Source organism: Protopterus annectens, chromosome 9.part0 (genome assembly GCF_019279795.1).
Source record: "Protopterus annectens isolate FY-2018-M chromosome 9.part0, PAN1.0, whole genome shotgun sequence".
Taxonomy (NCBI): Eukaryota; Metazoa; Chordata; order Ceratodontiformes; family Protopteridae; genus Protopterus; species Protopterus annectens.
This window is the reverse complement of record NC_056743.1, coordinates 251,565,562-251,590,380: the sequence shown is the minus strand read 5'-3', so window position 1 is coordinate 251,590,380 and position 24,819 is coordinate 251,565,562. Positions and strand designations below refer to the sequence as shown.

The following is a 24,819-nucleotide window of genomic DNA, read 5'->3' as shown; positions in this document are numbered from 1 at the left end:
TGGATATCGACAAAATGCTCAACAAAAACTGCATCATCACTATTTACACCAAGACACACTGCTTAAAAACCTGCAGGTGGACTGAACGTCAAATATCAGCATACACACACACCCACAAAGTATGTCAATCATAAATGCATATAGAAACAGGCTTTTACTTGGGTGATATATATATATATATATATATATATATATGAGTATATAACTAACACTACTGTTCTAGTTACAATAGCACAATCTTGCCTCTAGAATAATCAGTTGGAATACAAAGTCCAGAGAGGTAACACTACATCTGCTGTGTATTAAAGCTCTTGATATAATACTCTCTAAATCAGCTGGCTGAGTGCACTTAAATTCCAGATATTCCAGTATAGGACAGTCACTGCCTAACTGCTGGCATGAACTTTTGCAGTGATTGCTAGGGGTGGACCACAAATGCACCTTTCATGATTGGCTAATGTCTATTGCAAAGTCAATCTCTCACTAGTTGGAGAATCTGCGCATCTCAAGAATGGGCTTTGTAGGAGAAGGCTTTCACTTAAGTCTGGTCTCATCATTCAGCTTCAGCCACTTATCTAAAATGACTCTGTGCTGCATGAAGGTCTTTCAAATAGTTCCTTACATGACCAGTCATCTTCTGGGTTATGATGAAAGTTGCAAGACTCTTGTCGACTCTTTCTAGTAGCAGACCTGACTGCAGGCAACTTGTGGCAATGTCTCATAACTTGAGCCCCCCCTCAAAAATGGTATTAGTAGTGCTAGTGCATGCAGGTCCTTGCATTTGCTATTCATCTACATAAATATTATGAAGGCTTACATGTTTTAGATGTCAAACCTGGGAAATTTCCAAAGTATGCGAGTACAGACATCCACTGTATCAACAGCAGAAAAGAACTTTAGAAATAAAGACCTGGATGTATCCACCTAGGCTAGCAGAGGATTCAACAAGTGCTGCAGAGCAGAAGCCAGAGAACATTCAGGAATGTGCCAAGCAAGTGAAATCAGAACAGGAGATTAAAGCTACCCATGTGAGAAGTCCTTTAAAATTTGTCACACAAACAACCTATCCCCCCCCCCACAGCAATGACTCCATTGCTGCATTATTTTTGTAAACATATGTCCATATTGCACCTCTAGCTCTGTGAACACCGCAAGTAACATTTTATACTCACAATGCTAAGTTGTTCTGTTAGAAAGATCATGCAGGATTTATAGGGTTGTTGGTAGAGTCCATTCAACAGCCCCATAAAGGACTTATGGGACCTGTTGAATGGGCTTTACTAATCGTTCTTCCATAAAAATGCAAAGACACATACGTACGTGGGCACCAGTTCTAGCAGGATACAGCATTCCACAACACTTCTCTCCACCAAAGCCATCTACCTTCTGAAGGCAGTAATCAGCTGAAAAGTTGCAGAAAGAAAACAGTGAAATCTTTATCTCCCCGTGAACCGTGACAAATGATCCAAGTCTACTCAAAACATGGGTCACCCATACTTAACAGTGGCACAACTGCTGTGCAGAGAAACTGCTGCAGCACAAGCTTGTGAATGTAAACAGAAAAGTATACTAAAAATACACCTCAAAGAAGCAAAATATTAATGATAAAAACATACATTTAAAATTACTTAACTAGCTACTCTATTCTTTTATTTAAATGTGCTAGATATGAAAGTCCACAAAGTGGAGTGATAACCAGAATTAATGCTTAAAAGGCTTTGTTGTAGGATGCAATGACTAATATCATTGTTTAAAGAGCCAGAGGAAGGTGTTACATAAAAATCACCATACAAAAAGAAAACAAAACAAAAAACTATACATTGTCAGTACTACGTGGCTGGAAACCCTCTCTTCGTAAGCAGTTCATATCCTGACGTATCAAGACTTCACAACGTACTATAAGGGTATCATCTTTGACATAAGTATGATGCTTAAGAGCCTGCAGAGGCATGAAAGTTACATAACCAAACCCCTTTGGATTGCGTGGTATTGTAGGCCGCTGGAAAGCAAGAAGATCAGGTTTAGTCTCCATTATTTCTACAAAGTCTTGTTTTGCTGGTCCTTCTGACTGGTCGACTATAGCCAAGCGTATGGTACCTTGAATTGGCCATGGGAGATAGCCGTCATATTGTCCCTGCATAGTGTGGACAAACAGTGATAAATAGTTGGCAGAACGCTGGGCACCTGGAAGCTGAAGGTGGAGGCGAAGACACAGTTTATAGCCAGGTTTACCTGTATAAAAGCCAGGACTGTGCAACACAACTTGTTGGTCATTTTCTTGTAATCTCATATACATACTAAAATTCTCTATCTTCCATATATAAATACCAGAGCACTGCTGTGCTTCAAGTTCTGCCACTTTTTCTTCCAAGGTTCGAATAGTTTTCTTGTGCTCAGCGACTAATGTATTTTGGGTCTCCATCTTGGCAATCAGTTCTCTAATCTGGTGGTCCTGACGCACCAGCCGTCCCTCTAGTTGCTGGATAGTCTCTCTGAGGTTGTAAACTGTTGGAGAACAGTCACAGGAAGATTGTGGAAGAGAAGACTGTGGAAGAGAAGATCCAGAAGTCAGTGCTTCAAACCGTAAGGGTTCCAAGGCATGCATAGGTGAAGGCATGGTGGGAAGGCTTCCTAGGTTAAGACCCTGTAGGAAAGTAGCCATCATCCGCAAATGAACTTGAGTGAATTCTTGCATATGGCTAGCCAACTCATGTCTCTGCATCTAGAGGGGAACAAACAAAACTGTATGTAAATTTAAAATACAAGTTTCTATAACCTACACTTGACATATCTGTACTTATAAATGCTCTCAAATCCAACCTAAACTATGTTAGGACAGCATGCACAGTTTCCCAGCTTGCAATACTAAAATTGTTATAAAAAAGCTCTGCTGTATGGATGAAAAAATGCCAAGCTCTCACCTTCAAGACTAAACACGGGTACAGAGGGCCAAGCTGTTTTTGCAAATCATGCCCAAAATGAAAAAAGTCTGCTCAAAGACTACTTCATTGCAGACAGAATGCAACATCTAGAAGAATGAAAAAGTGCTATAAACCCAGAAAGTAAAGAAAAATTTGGGAAAATACTTAAAATGCTTACTCGGGTCCCAAAGGGTACAAGCTTTTCTAAAAACAGCAATAGCAGGCAGGCAAACAATACTATAATGAATACAGGAAATGACCTATGAACTAAGGGTGAAGAAAAGAATAAACTGAATTTTTTGTACTACCTGGAAAGGAATACAGATCATATCAGTGAAATACCATGCAGACAGCCACGAACAGATATCTAGTAGAAATAGTCTCAGAGTGCAAGACTGTCAGAAAGGACAGTGGATGAAAAGCAAATCACTTCAAAATTAACATTTTACAACATCTGAACCATCAGAAGACATGAGCTGCCTAAAAGACAGAAATCATCTTGTGGGACAAATGACTTCAGCAGGACCCTCAAGATACATGCCCAGTTAGTTGCCTTTGTGCACTCAGAACAAAGTAGTAGATTCTAGGGCTAGTCGGAAACAGGAAGATAATGACACAAGAAGCATGTCTATCATTGTGGACTACTCTGAACTGCTGTACAAAATATGTAAACATGTTAAATATGGAATTTATGTACTTGCCAAAAAGATAGAACATTGTTGCCTCTCCATCTGTCTCAACTGGTTAGGTTATCTGGCTCAAGGCAAAACTCAGCTGGTAACTTTCTTCAACACAGCCTTTTTCTCTCCTCACCCCTTCATAATGTTGTGTGAACAAGTCCGCTCAGACTGAGTTTTCCCCAGAAGAGGTTGTAAATCATACTCTATGCATATAGAAATATATGCTAATGTACTCTAGGACAAAGAGGTAAAAGCACACAGAACCAAGGGCTCAAGCTTCGGGTATGCGTAAGACAAATCCGCCTGGAGTGAAAAACCTACAAATGGTAAAATGGAAGGGGGTGGAAGGTGGGATGTTGAGATGGACAAAGGCAAGGAAGATGAATCACTGTGTTAAGTACATAACTTCCACATTCAATGTGATCTTTTCAGTCTGTTTTGACGTTTGGGACAGACCCCCCCCCCCCAACTACTTTTTAATCATGAGTGGCATCAGAGTACGAGATCCCTCAATGGTAGAACCAAAGGCTGCTTTAGATCTGGCTATCAGGTCTAGTTTGTAGTACTTGATGAAGGTATACATATTAGACCAAGTTGCCATAGCATAAACGGCCACAGAAGTGTGCCTGAAAAAGTCTGTTGATGTAGACATGGATCTGAGCTTTAGATTAGGAAGAAAGTGTTGCACTTGGGAGGCACAAATAAACTAAATGCAGCACTTCGAGGCACAAATAAACGAAATGTAATCTGACAGACATCTAGGCAAGTTGACTTTGGAACCCAGCTTGATTTGAAAGGGAAATGAAAAGTTGGTCATCTTTGTATATAGACACTTTTGTGACAGCAAAATCTGAGTTGGTGATGAATGTCCAGAATATAAAAAGTATATTCACCCCAATTAGAGTGGTTGGGAAAGACAACTGGCAGATTAATGGAATGGTTCGAAACTTATGCACAAAAGGAAGCGTCTGGTTCATGCCCATCTCTATCTTTGTGAGAAACTAAGAAATTTATCCACATGACAGTGCCTGTAGTTCAGAAACTCTCTTGGCAGAAGTAATTACCACCAGAAATAATTTCCAGGAAGGGTGTTTCAAGGGGGCAGAAGAAGGTGTGTGGGGGGGGATGCATTAGGGCTTAAAAAGCCAATGTAAAGTCCCAAGAAAGAATATGGTATTTAATGGGAGGTCTTAAAAAGGCTCCTTTGAGAAAGCTTTTACAGATTCTGAAGAGGGATACCGCAGAAAATAAGTTTGAAAGTTAGAAATAGCAGCAAGCTGGACTTTCTGGAACAAGTTACTTTACCATTAATCAAAAAGGGATGTTAAAAATTGTAGGATTGAAGAAAAAGTAGCTGAACTAAACCTTTAGCAATTGCCCAGAGAGAAAACCTTTTACAGTTTCTCTTACAGACTGTGTGGGAGTTTTTTTGAGAGGCAGATAAAAATCTATACAACTCTAGAATGTAAGGAAGAGTCATTGGCTATTACAGGAACTGAAGAAACCCCGAGGTTAGTCTGTGGTACCTGACTGTCAACGTGAGAATGGATATCTGACCTGGATCTAGTAGTAATAGAAACTGCAGTAAATTACCCTATAACAAGTAAGGGAATCAGATTTGCCTGGGCCAGAAAGGAACGAGGAGGATTAAGTTTGCCTTGCACAAAATTGCTTTCTGCAAGAATCATCAGGGGAAGAGGTGGGAAGGTATACATAAATTCAAGATGCCAATGATGAACCAGGGAGGAGGACAAAATAATTGTGGGATTTCTTATTGGTGTAGTAAAAAGACTTTGGCAAAGCTGGCCATAGTGGCTGAAAATCCTTGTTGCCAATACCATGTTGAGGGACCACTTGTGAAGCATGAGAATGCATCGACTGAGCCAGTCTGCTAGAATACTGGATCAACTTGTAACATGTATTTTTCTACTACAAAAGGGTTATGAAGGCATTACCCATTGCCTTACTCTTATGGCATCTTTACAAAATGGGTATGAAAGTTCCCCCTTGCCTGCTGATTTACCAAACTACAGAGATACTGTTTGGATGGATATCACACCCTTTGGAATGGCATCTTGAAGTGCCTGCAATGTAGCAAGGACCACCCTCATCTTCAGAACACCAATGTGAAGATGGGCCTCTAAATTGTTCTATGTTCCCTGGACTGTCCTAATGGGGAGACATTTGTGGTAACTCTGGAAAGAACACCCCTGAGATACTAGAGGCAAGGTTATCCACCAAGAGATATGGCGATAACATACTGACAGGCATCAGACTGGCTGGTGTAGAAGGTGAATGGACTGGGACCACTGAACAGAAAGTGTCCACATGAAGTACAGGCATGAAGAACCTGTTATGCAGAATAAGAGTGAATAAATCTGTGATGGATCTTAGTAGCATCAGAATAAGAATCTGGACAACTTCAAAATCAAAATACTTTTTGCGAATGAAGATGAACAGAAACAAGCTTTGATTGCAGCAGATTTTGGTATTTATGAAATGGTATCCAAGATGGCATCCTATAAAATCCAGTGACTCTGCTGGAAGTTAAAGGTGACTTTTCAAAATTTATGGATATATCAAGTCTTGATAAACGTGGAGCAAATAATATTTTCTTTATGAGGGATTCTGTTGAGGTTGCAGTTAGGAGCCAGTCGTCTAAATATGGGAACTCTCAGAACCCTTGCAGTCAGAAATGAGCTGCTGCCACTGTCATGTACTTGGTGAACACCTGGGGGTAGCTGTGGTGAAACCAAAGGGCAGTTGTTGAAACTGGAGGTGTCTGGCTCCCTGACGGAAGCAAATTAACCTTCGAGACTGCCTCGTAATCTTGATGTGGCAAACAGGTATCCAGAAGGTCTACAGAGTACATTCAATCCTGTTCCTGGAGGAATGGAAGGATGGACTGCACTGTGACCATCAAGAACCTAAGTCTTTACAATATAGCTGTACAGGTAACTGCCAGTCAGTATGGGCCCCAAGGCCCTTGTTTTTCTTGTGGACTAAAAAGAACCTTGAGTAGGACTCCGGATCCTTCTCGGTCTGGTGGGACATCTTGGATGGCTGTTTTCTGAAACAGTTGAAATATTCCTTGAACTGCCTCTTTTTTTTGGACTGGGTGGAATTGTCCAGAAGACTGTAATAAGACAGTATGGGGGCTTGAATGAAAGGAAAAAGAGTAGCTTCTGACTAGGATTTGTTTAACCCATGAAACCTGAATGATGGCCATTCAACTTTGAAGGTGAAAAAAGATGATACGGACAGATGCCTCCAGCATTAGGTTTGGAAGGGTTTGTCAGAGAAGGGATCCCTAAACCCTTGGCTCTGCAGACTACTTCTGTCCCTGGATTTTCTTCTGTTAGCTTCTACCCTCAGCCACAAGTACTGTGTGCAAAGACACAGAGCTGGGACTTCTTAAATGAGATGCACCCCCCCACACACCTAATTTTTAGTGAAAGTTTGTATGGGGGTAGAAAAGTAGACTTCTACAACAAGCAGCTTTTACCTTTCCTGTTCATTCTTCATCAACATATCCTTACTTTTTGGAACAGTCAGAGAGGATTCACCGTATGGGGCAGAAAGCAAGGACAATTTAAAGTCCTCCATAAAATCATAAAGCCTCAGCCACACATGACAGCAAATAGCAATGCCAGTGCCAGCTGCTCTAACTGCATTATCAGCTGCATTGTAAATGAATCCCATGTTAGAGTTGGTGATAGACAAAAATGTTATTCTCCAAAAGCATTCTTACATCAGTCATAGGCAGTCTCTGGAGGAAGTACAAAGCCTTACTTCCTAGGCCCCTCTGAAACCTTGTAATGTGAGAAATGGAATTAAAAGCTCACAGGAAAATGGTTTCCTAGGCATGGACTCACCTCCCAAAACAAGTCTACTGTCCTGTTCAGGGGATGGACTGTGGAACTTTCCACTGACATTTTGTGCATGTACCCAAACTGTTACAACAATCACAAACTGCAAAACACAGATTGTATGTCTTATTCATGTTAGGATAGTCAAAAATAGATTCTGTCCCACACTGGAAGATTTTTTTGATTCTTTGAAAGTACACTTAAATTTTTGTAATGTATTTATGTATACTCCCTCGATAAACTACATTATTTAGATGTCACTTTTTAAAAACAGGGAATGCAACACTAACCATTTTTAGGAAATCTAATTTTTCTAACATGACATTTTTCAAGATGTCATCCTTTGAGACAGAAGTATAGTCAAAGGACAGATAGTCTGTCAAGACTAGTTTCGACAGACGAAGAACAAATGTTTTTGAAGAGAAGTTATGTGAACTAAAAGACATAAGCTTGGAAGTTATCAATAAAGGAATTAAGTACAAACCAATTTTTAAACACCTTTATTAAATTATCACTTAAGATACTGGTAAACATACTTTTATATAAAACACAACTATTAACATGCTTCTAGTTAAAAATATACATCACTTTTTTGTACTATTAAACCATCAGAACATACATTGTTCAATTCCTGCCTTCCCTTAAATATCACTCTTCCTCCACATTATTCTGCATGTATTGATCCCGTAATTTTCATTTTTTAAATGTAATTTTCTACTACCCCCTTGCTAAAGATCACACCTCCAAGTTCTCTTGCAATATTCAATGCTTCAAGTACAGAGAATTCTTTAGGCAGACTAGGGGGGGGGCCAAGAGCAGCGCAAGATTTCCTTAGCACCTAGTCATGGCAGAATGGAAAGAATGGGAATCATAAAAAAGCTCCTAAGCTCTACTATACAACACATTATACATCAGATATTTGGATGACATCTTTATCACTAGGGTTCAATTCCACAATGTTTTAAGGACAATGTATACGCTTGGGCGAGGGATGCGTCCCAACACACATATTAGAATCAGAACTCAACACTATCGAAATGTTTCTTAGAAGAGCCGTACCCTGAAAAATGAGAAATATCCACCTTTACTAGGTTCATACCTACTATCCCTCAAGGAGAATACATCTAGCACTCCCATGGGAAGGGTTTGTGTCCTTATATATTCCCCCAGTACATATATCATCAGAGAAATTTTGGAAAAACATTGGAACACCTTGATGGTTATGGATAAGGACCACATATTGGACCCAGTACCAAGATGTGTTTTCAAAACAAAACATCAACAAAATACATAAATGTGGAAGTTGCAAACAGTGCAAATACATAAATCTGAGTAAGACCATTATACTTGGGGACATCTGTCACACAACTATTAGATGTGGAAGAGGAAACTGTAAAACAAAACAGATTGCTATCTGTACAAAATGTAATGCACATTATATAGGAAAAACAGAGAGGCAATTTAATCTATGAACATGTATACAGAATACTATATAGACACATTCTAGATAAAGGAAGACCACTGCTTCTTATTTTCCATTATTGAACAGATTGGAAAATGAAACTATCATTATGTGAAAGTAAATGGCAAATCATAACAGATTCTTTTATTAGCCTAAAACCCTTTTTAGCATTAGAATAAATACCAGTACTGATACACTGTGTGTATTTTTTAAGGACATGAGCAATGTGAAATGGTCCGTAGAATGTAATTTATGTTACATCACTTTTAATTTGTGTTTATTTGTGTTACACTCATTTTATTGTTTTCCATATGTACAATTTTATATGTATAGTTTACATTATATTAAATGTATAGAATATATACAGTATAGGACTATTGTCTAGTAGATAGTTCTTTGAAGTATTTGTAAAATTCAGTATTTTAAATTCAGTATTTTACCATTGGTTTTGGCGGGCTTTCAGCTGATTGATTAATTAATTATTTAAATTGTTTAATTGTGAGTTGCTGGATGTGTATATATACCATTTGTACACCTCAACAGTTGTTCTGAGGAAGGCTGGGGTACAGCCGAAAGCGCTTAACCAGTATTGTTTTATGGCCGTTTGATGATCTCAAATAAAATCTATTTTTGGATATAACTATCGTCCTGTTGTACGAGCAGCTACATTCTTCTTCCACTGCTTAGTTCTTGTGTTGTTTGCCTACTATTTCGTGTCAAGTACAGTTTTGTTCAGAGAATGATTTCCATTTTCTTGTAATTGCTTTCTCAGCAGCCATTAAAAATAAACGTATAAAAAGGTATTGCTATATTTGGGCAATTCAGATCTTGGATCAAAGCTAAAAAAATGTTTTTTCCTTATTTAGACCTATCTGTTCACCCAATATTTCTGACAGAGTATTCTATAAATTTCAAAGTCTCCCCAACTCATTCACTCCCCAAAACATATCCTTCATTACCTCTTTCTTCCCAATCACACCTCCAACATTTGCCATCTACCCAAGATAAAGTCAACTGCATAAACATTTTTAAACCTTAAGCAGACTGCAAACACTTCCAAGCAGAAATGAGAGCCACGCGTGTCATCCCATTGCTCCCTTGCGAACTGCTTAGTCAATCTTTTCCCAATTTTTCTAAGCTCCTCTGACTTTGATTCCTATGGTTATTGTGCAATATTTTACATGCTCTACTAATTATCCCTTACCACCACCTGTTTCTGTTCTAGACGCAAGTAAAAACTCTACCAGCGCAAGTCTTTCACTTAGGATTACTCTATCCCTTTTTCTTTGCTTATACTCAAACATCAGTCCCTGATAGGGAAGGCAGTCTCCAGCCTGCAGTCCAAATGTCTTCTTGGTCTCTTCCCATTCTATTTCCTTTCCCTCTCTAGCTATTTGCTTCCAATACATTGGTTCTTTTGCCAGTTTTTTCCATTATATTCCAGCCTCCTCTTACCCATTCTCTGTACCTCTAATTGCAGTCATCCCCATCAGCAAAAATCTCCTTTCTCATGTTGGCTTAGTTCTTAGAATACCTACTGCTATTTTTCGAATATAATATGCTGTATGACTGTTACTCTCCTTAAGAATCTGCATCCAAAGTTCCACTTTCTCCTTATTTCTTGAATCACTCCCTCTTCCCCTCCCAAATAAATTCATTCAACTCTTTACTGTCTACAACTTCTCTTCTGGTTGTTAAAATATGCCTGGCAAGGTGTATACAACTTAAGGGACTAAACACATTTTCACTGCCTGTATCTTGCTATCCATATCTATAAACAGCAGCGTCCAGTTTCTCAGTGTTTGTATGATCTTTTTAGTTTCTTCCTACATATCCTTTGCTACCATAACAGAATCATTTTCAGTTCATACTCCTGAATACTTAATTTTATTGTAACCACATAAATATGGTACTGTTAAGTCCAGTTCATGTATTGCTAGATAGTGAAGATAAAAGCAAAGGTTACAGCTAATTTTATATCCTAAAAAGACTTTTGAAAGTGCCTCAAGATGTTCAACACGGAGTTGATCTTTTCTGGTTTTAAACGGTACAAATACTGTCTGCATATAAAGACATTTTTTTTCTTTTTTTTTACCATACCCATTATATTCACAGTATTTCTGAGTCTTTATTTTTTTTTTTGTCAATGGCTCTAAATATAAAGCAAACAAAACCGGGGAAAGAGGATACCCCCTGCCTGGGTCCCTCTCTGTTCAGATACAGCTCATCAGAGAGGAATCCTCCCACTTCAAATTTTGCCTCCAATCCAGCATATATACTTGCCTTATTATTGTATCAGGGAATGCAAATGCTTCCACTGCCCTACTCAAAATCCCAGCATATTCTGTTGAATAGTTTCTCTGCATCAAGACCCAGCAACATATTTTTTACACTCTGCTTCCCTCTAGATTATGACTGTTCTAATGTTGTCAAATGTTCCGTTCCAAAAAAAAACCTCACTGATCCATATCCATTAATTTTGTCAACACCTTTTCCATTCATTTAGCTATTAGAGTAGAATTGGATTATGTGAGGTAATTGGGACCTAGGGTAGTTCATATAATCTAACTGTTTGGATAATCAAGCATATAATTGAACTGGCTAAGAAACTTCTAAAACCTCATTTTTTTTTCCTGCAAGAAGAAATACACTTTTCAACCATTCAACAATTCTGTGGACAAAGAATATTTTTCACACATAAGCTGGTTACAAGCTCATAAAACATTCTCAAGCGAATACACATGTTTATATATTCAAACTTTGTAACTTTTCCTTCCAGAAAACATAGGAAGGCTGGTTCGGATAACTGACGTTTCAGATCATAGAGACTCTCTATTGTATATATAAACACTTTATAAAAAGAGTTATGTGCTTACCATAACTTGCCATCTGTGTTATCTTTTGTCTTCATTCTCACAACAGGGTCTTGGATCAAACATCTGATTCAAGCCAGCAAAATATACAACAGACAGATCAAAGGCTCTGGCTCCTCCCTCTCCTATAATGCCCTGCGGCTCTCTAATCCCCACATCAAGTTCGCCACCATAATCCTGAGCTATTCCTACCAAGGTAGAAGGACATCCACTCCAACTTCCTCCATTAGTCCACCGGGAGGGGGGTGGCAGGTGGAAAATGTCAGCCGCTTTACTAGCTAAAGATCTCAAGTAGCTCGAGGCCAGGCCCCTATCCTATGATGCTCTCTGTCCTACCCCAGACCGAGTTTGCCACTGCAACTGATCGCAAGGTCATCCTGCAACTGATCGCAAGGTCATCTGAGAGCTCGGGCCAGCAGAATTTCTTTGAGTTTTTGACAAACTTTGTGCTGTAATTCTTTACATAACTGAAGTATTTTGCAGTATTTTCTAGTTCTTATAACTTTTAGGCAAGTTGGCCTTTAGAATTCTTTAAATTTAAGAATCGTTTGTTTGTTACAAAGCGGTTGCTCTTAGCCTCGGCTGTTCCTTGGTTACCCCTATCCTTTATACATTTATAAATTTAAATAGTAAAGCAGCCGACTTGGAGCTGATGGCTGGGCTCTGTACCCATGTGCAAGAATAAAAATGGCGAGATTAAACAAATTCACATCAAAAGTATATCTGGGTCTGAAGCAGAAAAAGGGTCCAGATTCTTGCTCCTGGCCCAAATAGATTCATAGGTTGGTATGGAAACTATGAAAACCTTTTCCATTTACTGCTTTATACTTTCCTGGTAGAAGGTTTTTAGGAGGCCAAAATGGGTTTGATGGAGGATGCTAACCTGGACTGTCATCACTGGAACTGCAGAAACAAAGCAGTTAGGTGAAAGGTCTGAAGGTTTGATAGAGGGAGCCCTGATGGGTGGGAAATCAGATCCTGACAAGGGATCCAATATCCATGGCGGATACTTCATATGAGACCTAAGGGGAACCACAGTTGACAAGGCCAGAAAGGGGCAATGAGAATTAGAGATGTCCTCAGGCACTGAGCTTTCTGCAGGACCTTGGGTATTAAGGGGACAGAGGATAAGCGCAGAAAAGACCAGGAAGCCAGTCCTGGACATAGGCATCCCTTGGGGACTTGGGGGGGGGGGGGTCAGGGTGAAATACCTGCTGCACTTGTGGTTGATTTGAGGCATAAAAAGGTCACACAACAGCTGTCCCACTGGTTGAAAACCTGATCGCCACTGAAGGATTGAGGAACCACTTGTGACTGACCTGCTGAGCTGGTCAGCCAACATGATGGAATCCCAGGGAATGTGTGTTACAGTAAGGAAGCGGCTAGAGGACACAGACCATTCCCACACTCATGGCCTCTCTGCACAATGGGTAAGAGCGTGTTCCTCCTTGTATGTTGACATACCAGACAACAGACATGTTCTGTCTGAAATGGAATAGGCCCTCAAGGGAGGCAGTCCTGGAAGGCTTGCAACAACAGCAATACTGCCCTTATCTCTAGGACATTTATATGCAACTTGGTCTCTACTGGGGACCACGTGCCTTGGATGGTCCTTCCCCTGAAAATGCCACCCCATCTCAGGAGGGAAGCATCTGTGGTCACAGAGGCCATGGGCGAGGGGAGAGGAAAAGGAACTACCTAAGGAGAGATCCTGAGACTGAAGCCAACAGTGAAGGTGACATGTGCAGTTTTATGGTCATAGAGGAAGAGGAGCCAACCACTGGACCGCTAAGGTTCACTGTAACACCCGTATGTGGTACCTGGTCAGAGGAATCAGGAGAATGAGCCCAAAGAACTAACAGAACTGAGGGGTGAGGGATGTCCGAAATCTGAGTGACCTGCTCCCATGTCAGCTGAATTTTGCACAAAGGCAGAGCTGCAATCTCCAACACGGAGTCCAGTTGAACCCCTAAAACCTCTAACTATTGGGAGGGAATGAGGATGAATTTTGCCAGGTTGACAGTTATACCCAGCTGACGGATTAGGGAAAGAAGATATTGAATCGCCTGAGTTCATAGATTAGTACTACGCTAATTGCCCTTGCGAGCCATTTTAAGTCTAGCCAATTGTCCCTTGCAAGACTCAAACCCTGCACCTTGTGTTTGTAAGGCAAAAACCTTAACCATTAGGCCACCCTCCCAACCCTAGTTAGATGATGCCTCAAAGAGGCTGTGAGGAGCCAATCAATAAACACCTGGGGAGCTGTGGTGAGACCGAAGGGCATGCCTCTGAATTGATAATGATTGGCCCCTATCTAGAAGTAAGCGTCTCCTGAAACACCTGTCTATCTTGATGTGATTGTATGCGTCCTGGAGGTCTACTGAGCACATCCAATCACCCCTGCATAATAGTGGCAGAATGGACTGAGCAATGACCATCTGGAACATTGACGTTTTGACTGAAAGATTGTGCTCGCTGTGATCCAAAATAGGATGAAGGTCCCCCATCTTTTTTGACACTAAAAAGCAGCGAGAATAAGTGCCGGCTCCTCTTAATCCTGCTGGGACTTCTTGAATAGCTCTTTTCTGAAGAAGATGTTGAACTTCAGAGTGCCAACTCCTCTGACTGGTGGAATGTCGGGGAGATAACGAATGACTGGAGGGGGTTCTGAAAAGGTAATGAAATAGCCCCTGGAAACTATGTTTAACACGCACTGATCGAAAGTGATTTCTGTCCAGGCTATTGGGTGCAGGGAAATAACCCCCGACTGCCTCCAGGGCAGAGCGCTGAAAGGGCTGCTCACAGAAGGGTTCTCTGGAGCCCTGATTTTATGGACCCCCCCCCCCAACAAGAGAGTTATCCACTGAAACCTCTCCCTCTGCCTCTGGAAGAGGATTCATCCACAGCATCTTGAAAGGGAGACTGCACTTTACAGAACCACATCTTTCTGGCTCCCCACTGGGTCTTTAAGATGGACCTCTGGGGGGCCGAAAACTTGATTCCTAGCACTGACAGGAGTCTTCCCTTCCTGCTAGTTGCATGTCAAAGTGTCCTTCACGGAAGGTCCAAAGAGTTGATCCACTGAAGGGAGCATTAGTAAACAAAGCCTTAAAGGGCTCCGTGAACCCGCACAACCATAGCCAGGCATGACACCGCAGGCAATGCCAGTGCCAGCCACTCAAGAGGAAGCCTCTACAGTGTTGGAGATTAGCCTCATTGAAGAATTCGCCACAGAGGTCAGAGTGACAAACTTGGGAGATATCTGCTTGAGGTTCTCTGCCATTACTCTGCAAGGGAGGTGGAGAGCTCTTGAACCAAATCTCTTTGGAGGGGGATAAAATGTGCCAAATAGTCACCCTCAGTCCAAAGGTAGCAGAGGCATATACTCGCTTCCCCAAATGGTCTATAGCCAGAGACTCCCTATTCGGGGGATGGACCGTGGAAGCTCTGGTCTGCTAGCTCCTTCTTCATGGCAGCAGCAATCACAATCGCATCGACTGGGATGCCCTTACTGCAGAATAAGCGGCTCACCAGGGGGCTAAGGAACTTATCGGCCCTCTTTGGAACAGGCTCCTCACTAATGCCACTAAAATAACAAAAACAAGCCCCAACAGCTAATGAGAGAAAAAGGGCGTGAAGCCCACACACACACCTCCCACAGTTAACCTTAAACACTAAACAACTAAGGGGAGGGAGTTTCTACACTATAAAAATCAACTAACTAGGACTACTCTACAACTAAATACTACCACTAGGGAAATTTTCAAAGAAAATACAAGAAAGGTTTTACTTAGCTAGCCAGAGCCAATAGGAACACGTCTCCACCACTAGCACAGCAAACGAGATGGGGATGAGAGAAGCAACAGGGCATTATGGGATAGGGAGGAGCCAAAGCCTAGGATCTGTCTGTTGTATATTTTGCCGGCTCGGATCCGATGTCAGATCCAAGATCCTGTGGTGATGAATGAAGACATGGATAACATCAGATTCATGGCTTAAAATTGAAATGGACCTATACGAAGCTCGGTCTGATAGGACTTTACCATCTCCAGTTATTACAGATGCCACAGCTTTCTTCCAAGAAGTTGGTGCTTCTCCTCCTCTTAAAATATTGTTAAACAAAACCTTCCAGACCTTTATCACTTTCGTCCCTCCTAGCTTTCAAACTTCCATGGGAATACCATCTATTCCTGGAGACTTTCATGCAGACTGACTGTATGTCAGCAGTTTTATCTGATCTCCTCCGGTCTTACCTGTTGAGCCTCATCTACCTCTAACCTTCACATACTTCAGCCTTCCATAAATATTTCCACTTGTGCTCGATTTCTACATTCCTCTGCTTTGTAGAAATGTTCATAAACTTTCTGAAATATCTTTAATACCTCCACAGGATTTCTGGATAGTATTCCTGTTACTGGCTAACCTTGGTACCAACCCTTTCTAATTTCTGTCATTCAAGTTGTTGTGCTAAATGTTGTTGTGCTCTGAAGTTATCAAAAAGACAGTTGCTTAACAGTAACCTTTCTAAACTCATGCATAGTACTCATATACTCCCTTACTTTCTTATTAGCACTCTGCAATATGGCCCTCTTACTGTTATGCGAGATTCCCCTTATTCTGCAATAATCTTTGTTAGCCCCTCTAAATAATTCCGGTTACTTTTTAAACAGCTCTAGTTTTCCTTTTATTTCTGCCCTATTCTTTAACTCCACGTTCATTTTATCCCATACATTAGTTATAAGTTCTGAAGAAATTTATGTCTTCCCTAATAACTATTTCCACTACCCATTTCTTAAATTCCTCTCAACAGGTATGCGGAGAAATGCCAGTGTCACATTTTTACTTAACTAGCCTGCATTTGTAGCTTAGGTGTTACAAGTGCATGACCCAAAATAGTTACTGGCTGTATGTCAAAGCTTTCAATTAAATCTACATGCTCCTGTGAAATTTATTTTTGTTTTGTCTAGTCTGTTGTACCTTGGGGAAAATGAAAATTCGCAGAGATTCTACTACAGAATTCACATCTTCCGTAGTAAAAATTTTCATAAATTTCTTCAGAAATCTACCATCTTTTGTTATATTTTCCTTCTAGATTCCCCAGCTATACATTTTCACTGTTGCAAATCCAGTTCACACCTCTAAGTAATATTCCCTGCTGAAATAGGACTTCTCCCAAAATTTTCATAAGCTCTGTAACAGCCAGTTTTAGGTGGAATACAAATACATGCCAGCATAATCCTCCCTTACCAGCTGCCCCTTACTACCACAGATAAAGAAGTTATGTACCTACCATAATGTTCCATGTTAGTTGTCTTCATCTCGCCTTTCTTCTTGCTGTTTGGGTTCGGAGCCGATCCTCTGCTCTGACTCGGCCATCTTCTATAGCTCGAGAGCTGTTTACTGGCTTGAGGCTACCCCTTATCCCAGCATGCCCAGCGTCAGCTACCCAGATCTCGTTTGTGATAGCGCACACTAGACATAAGTAGAGCGCACACTAGACATAAGTAGAGTAAACAGTTCCTAAAAACTGGTTGTCCAATACACCTAAAAGTACAGTTTTGTACCTACCATAAATGTAGATGTCCGATAGATATGCAACTGCAGTCATAACATATGGGTTGTCCTGCCTCAGGCAGCCCTCAGTCGGCCGGATTCCAAAGTCTGAGTCCGGCGTCGGCTGGTGTCGCCTCCTCTCCGACGTCAGAACGGCTGGAGTATAAAGGCATCTGCCGACGCCATCTTCTTCAGTGTTTCTTGCCCCAGATGCCAGGTGCCCTCCTAGGAAGGCTAAATTTGGTGAATGGATAAACAATTCCAGACAGACAACAGTAATAAACAGATACACCATAGGAGATACCCCCAGCTAATAAGGACAGGGGTAGTGGACCCAAAAGAATGTTGCAAAGGGGTAGGAGGGTAGGAAAATCCGACTGCAGTTGCATATCTATCGGGCATCTACATTTATGGTAGATACAAAACTGTACTATGTCCTTCAAGAATGCAACTGCAGTCATAACATATGGGTTGAATACCATAGCCAAGCTGGGGGTGGTTGGAACTAAGAAAGTGATGGTGTAGCTAAAATGCCCTGCAGGACTGCCGAAGCAAAGCCTGCTCGGGATCTGGAGTATAAAGGCAGGTTGTAGTGCTTGGTAAATGTATGCACGGAGCTCCATGTAGCAGCCTCTAGAATGTCCTTTGTAGCCACTCCTCTTAGGAAAGCTGTGGATGTGGCTATAGCTCTGGTGAGTGTGGCCTAATATTGGCTGGCACACCTTTTCCATGAAAAGAAAAGCAGAATCTGATGCAGTGTCCAATCCATTTGGAAATTGTTTGTTTGGAGTGTTTGGAGATTGCTTTTCCTTGTACTCCAGCAGCATAAGCTACAAGCAGTTGGTCAGACTTTCTGGTGGCCTTAGTTCTGTCCAAGTAGTAGCGTAGCTGCCTGTGTATGTCCAAAGTATGCAGCAGTGCTTCCCCCCTGTTTTGAGGATTGGGGAAGAAAGTAGGCAGGTGAATGGCTTGATTTAGAGACACCTTGGAAATTACTTTTGGCATGAATGAAGGATTGGTTCTTAGAGAGACTGTCCTGATGAAAAATGAGAAAAGGAGGTACTGCCATGAGTGCCTGTATCTCCGAGACTCTTCTTGCTGATGTGATTGCCAATAGGAAAACCATTTTCCATGAGAGAAATTGCATTTCTGAAGTTGCTGCTGGTTCAAAGGGAGGAAGAGTTAATTTTTCCAAGATGAAATTGAGGTCCCATGCAGGTACTGGCGGTTTCCTGGGAGGTTTGATATTCTTTATCCCTCTTAGGAACTGTCTTAGCAAAGGATGTGAAAACACAGGTGGATCACAATTGTATTTTGCTGAGATTGCTGAGGCATGAATCTTTATGGAAGAATATGATAGACCAGTATGAAACATTTCTGCCAAGTATTCCAATATCGGAGGTATACTCAGAACTGTTGTATCCTGACCCCTGTTAGCATTCCAGATGATGAATCTCTTCCACTTGGCTGAATAGGTTTTTCTGGTGGAAGGTCTGCGTGCTTCCAGTAAAATCTCTTGAACTTTTTTGGAAAGAGAGATATCGGAAGGAGTTATGGTAACCTCCAGGCTGTCAGATGCAATGTTTTCAGGTTTTGATGAACAGTCCTGTAATTGTGTTGTGTTAGAAGCAGAGGCCATAGGGGCAGAGGCCATGGTTTGGTCCGAGTTATGCTCAACAGCAATGGGTACCAGTGCTGCCTTGGCCAGTCTGGAGCTATCAAAATGCCTGTTGGCTGTTCTGCTTTGATCTTCAGTATCACCTTGGTCAGCAGTGGTAGAGGAGGGAATGCATAAACTGTTAGGGAATTCCAGCTGAAGGAGAGAGCATCCGTTTTCCAGGCTAGAGGATGGTGGGTCCTTGTACAGAACTTTTCCAGGTGATGATTCATGTGAGAAGCAAAGAGATCTATGTCCGGTCTTCCCCATGTTCTGGTTATTTGTGAGAAAATGTGAGGATGCAGCATCCATTCGTGTGGATCCAAGAAATTTCTGCTCAGCTTGTCTGCCAGTACATTGTCCTTGCCTGGCACAAACTGGGATTGCAAATGTATCTTCAGACTTAGGGATTTTTCCCAGAGAATCATTGTTAGTCTGCAGAGGGGATAAGAATGAGTGCCTCCCTGCTTGTTTATATACCACATAACAGTGGTGTTGTCTGTCCTTATTAGCAAATGTCCTTGTTGAAGTGATTTTTCGAAAGTCTCGATTGCATGTATCACTGCCAACATCTTTTTGGTTTATGTGCAGATGCCTTTCCCTTGGTGTCCATTGACCTTGACTGCATCTGCCCTCCATGTGCGCCCCCCATCCATGGTCTGAGGCATCTGTTGTAATCATTTGACCTGCTTGAGGTTTGTTGAAAGACATGCCTTTAACTGAATTGCTTGAGCCCACCACAAAAATTCTCTTTGCAGACATGGAATGAGTGGGATTACGTCCTCTAGGCTTTGGCTGTGTTGGGACCATAAGCTTTTTAAGTACCATTGCAGCTTTCTCATATGAAGTCTTGCTAAAGGTATCAGAAGAATGCAAGACGCCATGAACCCCAGGGCCTGCAGGATTTTCCTTGCAGTCAGCTGGGAGAGCTTTGCTAGGCCTTTGAAGTACTCTGGTAACTGCTGTTGTTTTTCCTCTGCGAGATAAGCCATTTGTGTTTTTGTGTCCAGTTTGGCTCCTAGGAAAATAATTTGTTGGGATGGCAGAAGTCTTGATTTCTGAATGTTGACTGTGTATCCCAAGGCCTGTAGTAATTGAATGACATAGTCCAAGTTTGCTTTCAAGGTTTGTTTGTTGTCTGCTTGTATGAGGCAGTCGTCCAGGTAGGGGTATATTTGAATCCCCTGGAGTCTGCAGTGTGCCACTACTGATGCCAGGCATTTCGTGAACACTCTGGGCGCAGTAGATAAGCCAAACGGCAATGCTGAGAATTGATAATGCTCTGTCCCTGCAAGAAATCTGAGGTATCTTCTGCAGCTTTGTCTGATTGAGACATGCAGGTATGCCTCCTTGAGGTCCAGTGACCAGCCAAGACCCCTTACCCAGCATGGGAAGGAGTTGCTGCAACGTCAGCATTTTGAACTTTGGCACAATGAGAAGTATTTAGAGCAGACAAGTCTAGTATAGGCCTCCATTTGTTTTCCTTTCTTGGAACAAGGAACAGTCTTGAATAAAATCCCTGGCCTTGTTCCTGTGGAGGGACCTTTTCTATTGCTTTTATATTTAACAGCTTTGAAACTTGAATGAGTGCCTCTGCCCTTTGATGAAGTGGCAGGTTTGGCATGCCTTGTCTCATTGGTAAAGTATGGAAGTGGAATCTGTAACCTTTGTCTATTAGATCCAGAATCCAGTTGTCCTTGGTTAAGATATGCCAGTTTTTTGAGAATAAGGATAATTTTCCGCCCAAAGGTGCTTCTCTTTGAGCCTTTGTAGACAGTATGAAAGTCAAGTCATTGTGGTTGTCCTTGTGGTGCAGCTGGACTGCCTGAGCCACTTCTTTGATTTGGTGGTTGCCATTGGCAGCCCCTGTAGGAGCCTCGGTATTGCCCTCTACCTCGGGCACGCCTGTTTTTATCCCTTTGAAATTTGTCAGTGTCTGGAAAGGACCAATTCTTTGAAGGCCAATTCCTGCTGAATCTGGGTGGCTGAACCTGGAGGAAATCTTTGACTGTCTGCACCGATTTAGCTTTTTCCTCAATGGACTTCAACACATCTTGTGCATTAGCACCGAAAAGCTTTTGTTTTTCCAGAGGTGCATCAAGTAACTTTACTTTAACATGGTCTGGCAGTGGCTGTTCTTTTAACCAAGCATGTCTACGTATAACAGCCCCAGTCATAGCTGCCCTACATGAAGCCTCCAATGCATCATAACCACACTGAAGAAAATGATTGCTAACCTGCTGAGTGTTATGTACTAGATCCTGCAATGCCTTTCTATCAATAGGCTCAGGAGAGGCTAGCTTTTTCTGTAAATCATCCAGTAAAAAATCCTGGTACTGAAACATATGAAAAAGGCAGTTAAGTGACCTCATGGCCAGGGTGGTAGAGGTATAAACTTTTTTACCCCATCTCTCCAGGGACCTAGCTTCCCTATCCGCTGGCAGTGGATTCTTGGCTGTGGAAGTAGCCACTCCCTTGGGGCCCTGTGAAATAGTTTCTAGATCCACAGAATGAGTCCTAAAGAGATGTTTGTGGGTGTCAGGGACCCTATAATATCTGTCTGGCTTGACAGGAGCAGGAGGGAGAGAATCAGGGTTAGCACTGGAGTCGGAGAAAACATCATCCAGGACATCCATAACTGGAGGGATAGCTAAAGGTCTGTGCTGGGGTAGCTTGAGGAAGGTACGTAGCCTTTTCCTGGAATCAGACAATTCCTGACCCTGCCATTTAAAATGCTCCCTCACAGAGTGTAGGACTTCACCGAACGAGAAATCCTCTGGAGTAGAGGCAGAGGGAATTGATTCCTCAGCATCAGAGTCCTCATAGGCCTGGAAGGATTCTTCTTGGGTATCTGAATGCTCAGAATCCCCAGAGGCTTCATCTGAAGAGAGGTTGTCGGCCTGCTCAGTTCTGGGCCTTTTCTCTGCAGGCGGCTGAGAACCTCTGTCTGGATGAGGCTGAGACCCCCTGATAAGAGAAATAAGATCTGCAGCAAGAGACATGATCTGTTTATCAGAAGGGGCCTGGGCAGTAGGTTTAGGATGGGCCTTGGCCTGGCTGGCGGCCTTCGCACGTGCAAAGGCCTTGATGGACATGGATACAGGAGGCCTAGCTGCCCCACGTGCAGGAGTAACCTTGTCCACAGGAATGGTGTCGGGTAGATCCAGAACTTTGCTTTCTGGAGGAAGATCAATAACCGGCACCGGAGTAGACTCAGAGACCGAAGGACGTGTTAACGCAGTGTCGTCAGCCTGGAGCGGTTGAATTACCGCTTCTGAAGGGACCGAAGCACTCGCGGAGGGTTTAGGAGGAGTATCGGTGGAGGATGAGGGCCGAGGATGTCGGTCCCGGTCCTTTCGTTTTTTGGTAGATTGAGTTGTCGGTTGTTCCGACGGCATGATATAAGCGAAAGATTGGCCGAAAAAGTCTTCGGCAAATTCTGCCCGGCGCCTGAGAGTGCGCTTATTAAAGCAAGGACAGGCAGCACAGGCAGAGACGTCATGGTCTGGGCCCAGGCAAGGGAGGCAATAAGAATGTAAGTCCTTATGAGGTATTTGTTTACCACAAGACAAACAATTATTAACTTTTTCAATTTGTTCTGACATCGGCTGAGGCAAGAAAAAATGTTCCCCAACGGGGTACTTAGCTTTTAGATGACTTCGGTACTGAAAACACAGGAGCTGACCGACTGGCACTTGCGAACTGCTTCTGCTTCGGGCACCGCGCGGCAAGAAAGACTGAAGAAGATGGCGTCGGCAGATGCCTTTATACTCCAGCCGTTCTGACATCGGAGAGGAGGCGACACCAGCCAACGCCGGACCCAGACTTTGGAATCCGGCTGACCGAGGGCTGCCTGAGGTAGGACAACCCATATGTTATGACTGCAGTTGCATTCTTGAAGGACATCAAGGAAAGAGTTATAAATTACCTGGCATGTGACGTAATAAAAGATGATCAGCCAGTGAAAACAAAAGGGAACTCCTCACAATCCTCTAGGAAGGGGGAAGAAGGGAGGGACGCAAGAAGGAAAGTGAGATGAAGACAACTAACATGGAACGTTATGGGAGGTACATAACGTCTTTATGTTAAGTTGTCCATCTCGCATTCGTTCTTGCTGTTTGGGACAGCGTCCCTAGCACCTAAAATCCTAGGTGGCTCATTGGAACAGACTCTTCAGAACAGTAGAACCAAAGGAAGCTCTGCTCTGGGAGACCATATCTACCTTGTAATGAGAGATAAAAGTGTGAGGGTTTGCCCAAGTGGCAGCTGCACAGATAGAGTCTATGGGCAACCTAGACTGAAAAGCTACAGAGGTGGCCAATGCTCTAGTGGAATGACCTTTTGGTTTAGCTGGTAGCTCTTTATTTCATAACTGATAAATAAAGGCAATAGTATCGGATAACCATATGGATAAGGTCACTTTAGAAACTGGAAGGCCTTGTTTGCTGAAAGTATAAGAAAGAAATAACTGGTCTGACTTTCTCAGTTCCTTAGTTCTATGGAGGTAAAAACGCAATTGTCTGTGTACATCCAATTGGTGGAGCTTGCATTCTGCCTTGTTGCTATGATTAGGAAAGAAACCAGGGAGATCTATGGATTGATTTAAATTGTTCTCTGAGCAGACTTTAGGAATAAAGGATGGAATGGTCCTCAGAGAAACTCTGTCCTTGGGAAACACCAGGTAAGGAGGACAAACACATAGTGCTTGAAGTTCTGAGACATCTAGCTGAAGTGATAGCAACCAGAAAAAGTGCCTTCCAAGAAAGAAACTTTAAAGAACATGATGCTGGTTCAAAGGGAGGCAAAATTAAGGAAGCTAAAACTAAATTGAGATAACAAGGAGGAGGAGGATCTCTAACTGGGGGTCTAAGAAGAGATGTTCCTTTCATAAAGGCCTTGCAGAGCTTATGGGACATTATGCTAGAATTAAACATACCGATATGAAAATTAGAAATGGCAGCTAGTTGTACTCTAATGGTAGCGGAAGCCGCACCAGACTGAAAAAGCTGTGCTAGAAATTCAAGAATTTCATGGACTGGGGCTGAGAAAGGATCCAACGGTTTCCATTTACTAGCATACGTTTTCCTCATAGTAGACTTGTGAGGAAAAGTACAGTTTTGTACCTACCATAAATGTAGATGTTCGAGGATCCACATTGCTGCAGTCCTAACTATTGGGTAGTCCGCTGTCCAGTCGGCCCGAATACCAAAGTATATGGCTGACGTCGGTCAGGGCGCATTAGACTGACGTCAGTACGTCAGGGTACTAATGCGCATGACCGACGTCATATCCTCAGTCTTTTCTTGCCCCAGATGTCAGAAGACCCTGAAAAGATAAGGCCAAAAACCAAAAACTCCCAACATACCTGCACCAAAATATATATATATATATACAAAATATACAAAATTAGCAGAATATAACCTCACCTACACAACCACCCCTAAACACAGAGGGAAGGAGGGAGGGAATTGGACTGCAGCAATGTGGATCCTCGAACATCTACATTTATGGTAGGTACAAAACTGTACTATGTTCTTCATTCCACATTGCTGCAGTCCTAACTATTGGGTAGAATCCCAAAGCAGAGGTAAGGGAGGCTGGCAAATCATAAGGAAGCAGGAACTGACAACATGCCCTGCAAAATAGCTGTGGCAAAACCAGCCCTAGACTTAGAGTATAGAGGAAGGTGATAATGCTTAGAGAAAGTATGCACTGAACTCCAAGTAGCTGCCTCCAAAATATCCTTAGTTGCCACCCCCCTCAGAAATGCTGTTGAAGTGGCAGTAGCCCTAGTGGAATGAGGT

The 24,819-nt window shown here is 42.2% G+C and overlaps 1 protein-coding gene across 4 annotated transcripts in view; it reads right to left on the bottom strand.

Moving 5' to 3' along the window:
* Positions 1–1,617: 1,617 nt before the first annotated feature.
* Positions 1,618–24,819, bottom strand: part of TRAF6 (TNF receptor associated factor 6) — a 482,448-nt gene continuing 459,246 nt past the window's right edge. For all 4 annotated transcript variants that reach the window (XM_044082829.1, XM_044082830.1, XM_044082831.1 and 1 more), the window contains one exon: positions 1,618–2,722. In XM_044082829.1, the coding sequence (XP_043938764.1) occupies positions 1,814–2,722 (909 nt within the window). In that variant the 3' untranslated portion in view covers positions 1,618–1,813. The remainder of the gene's footprint in view (positions 2,723–24,819) is intronic.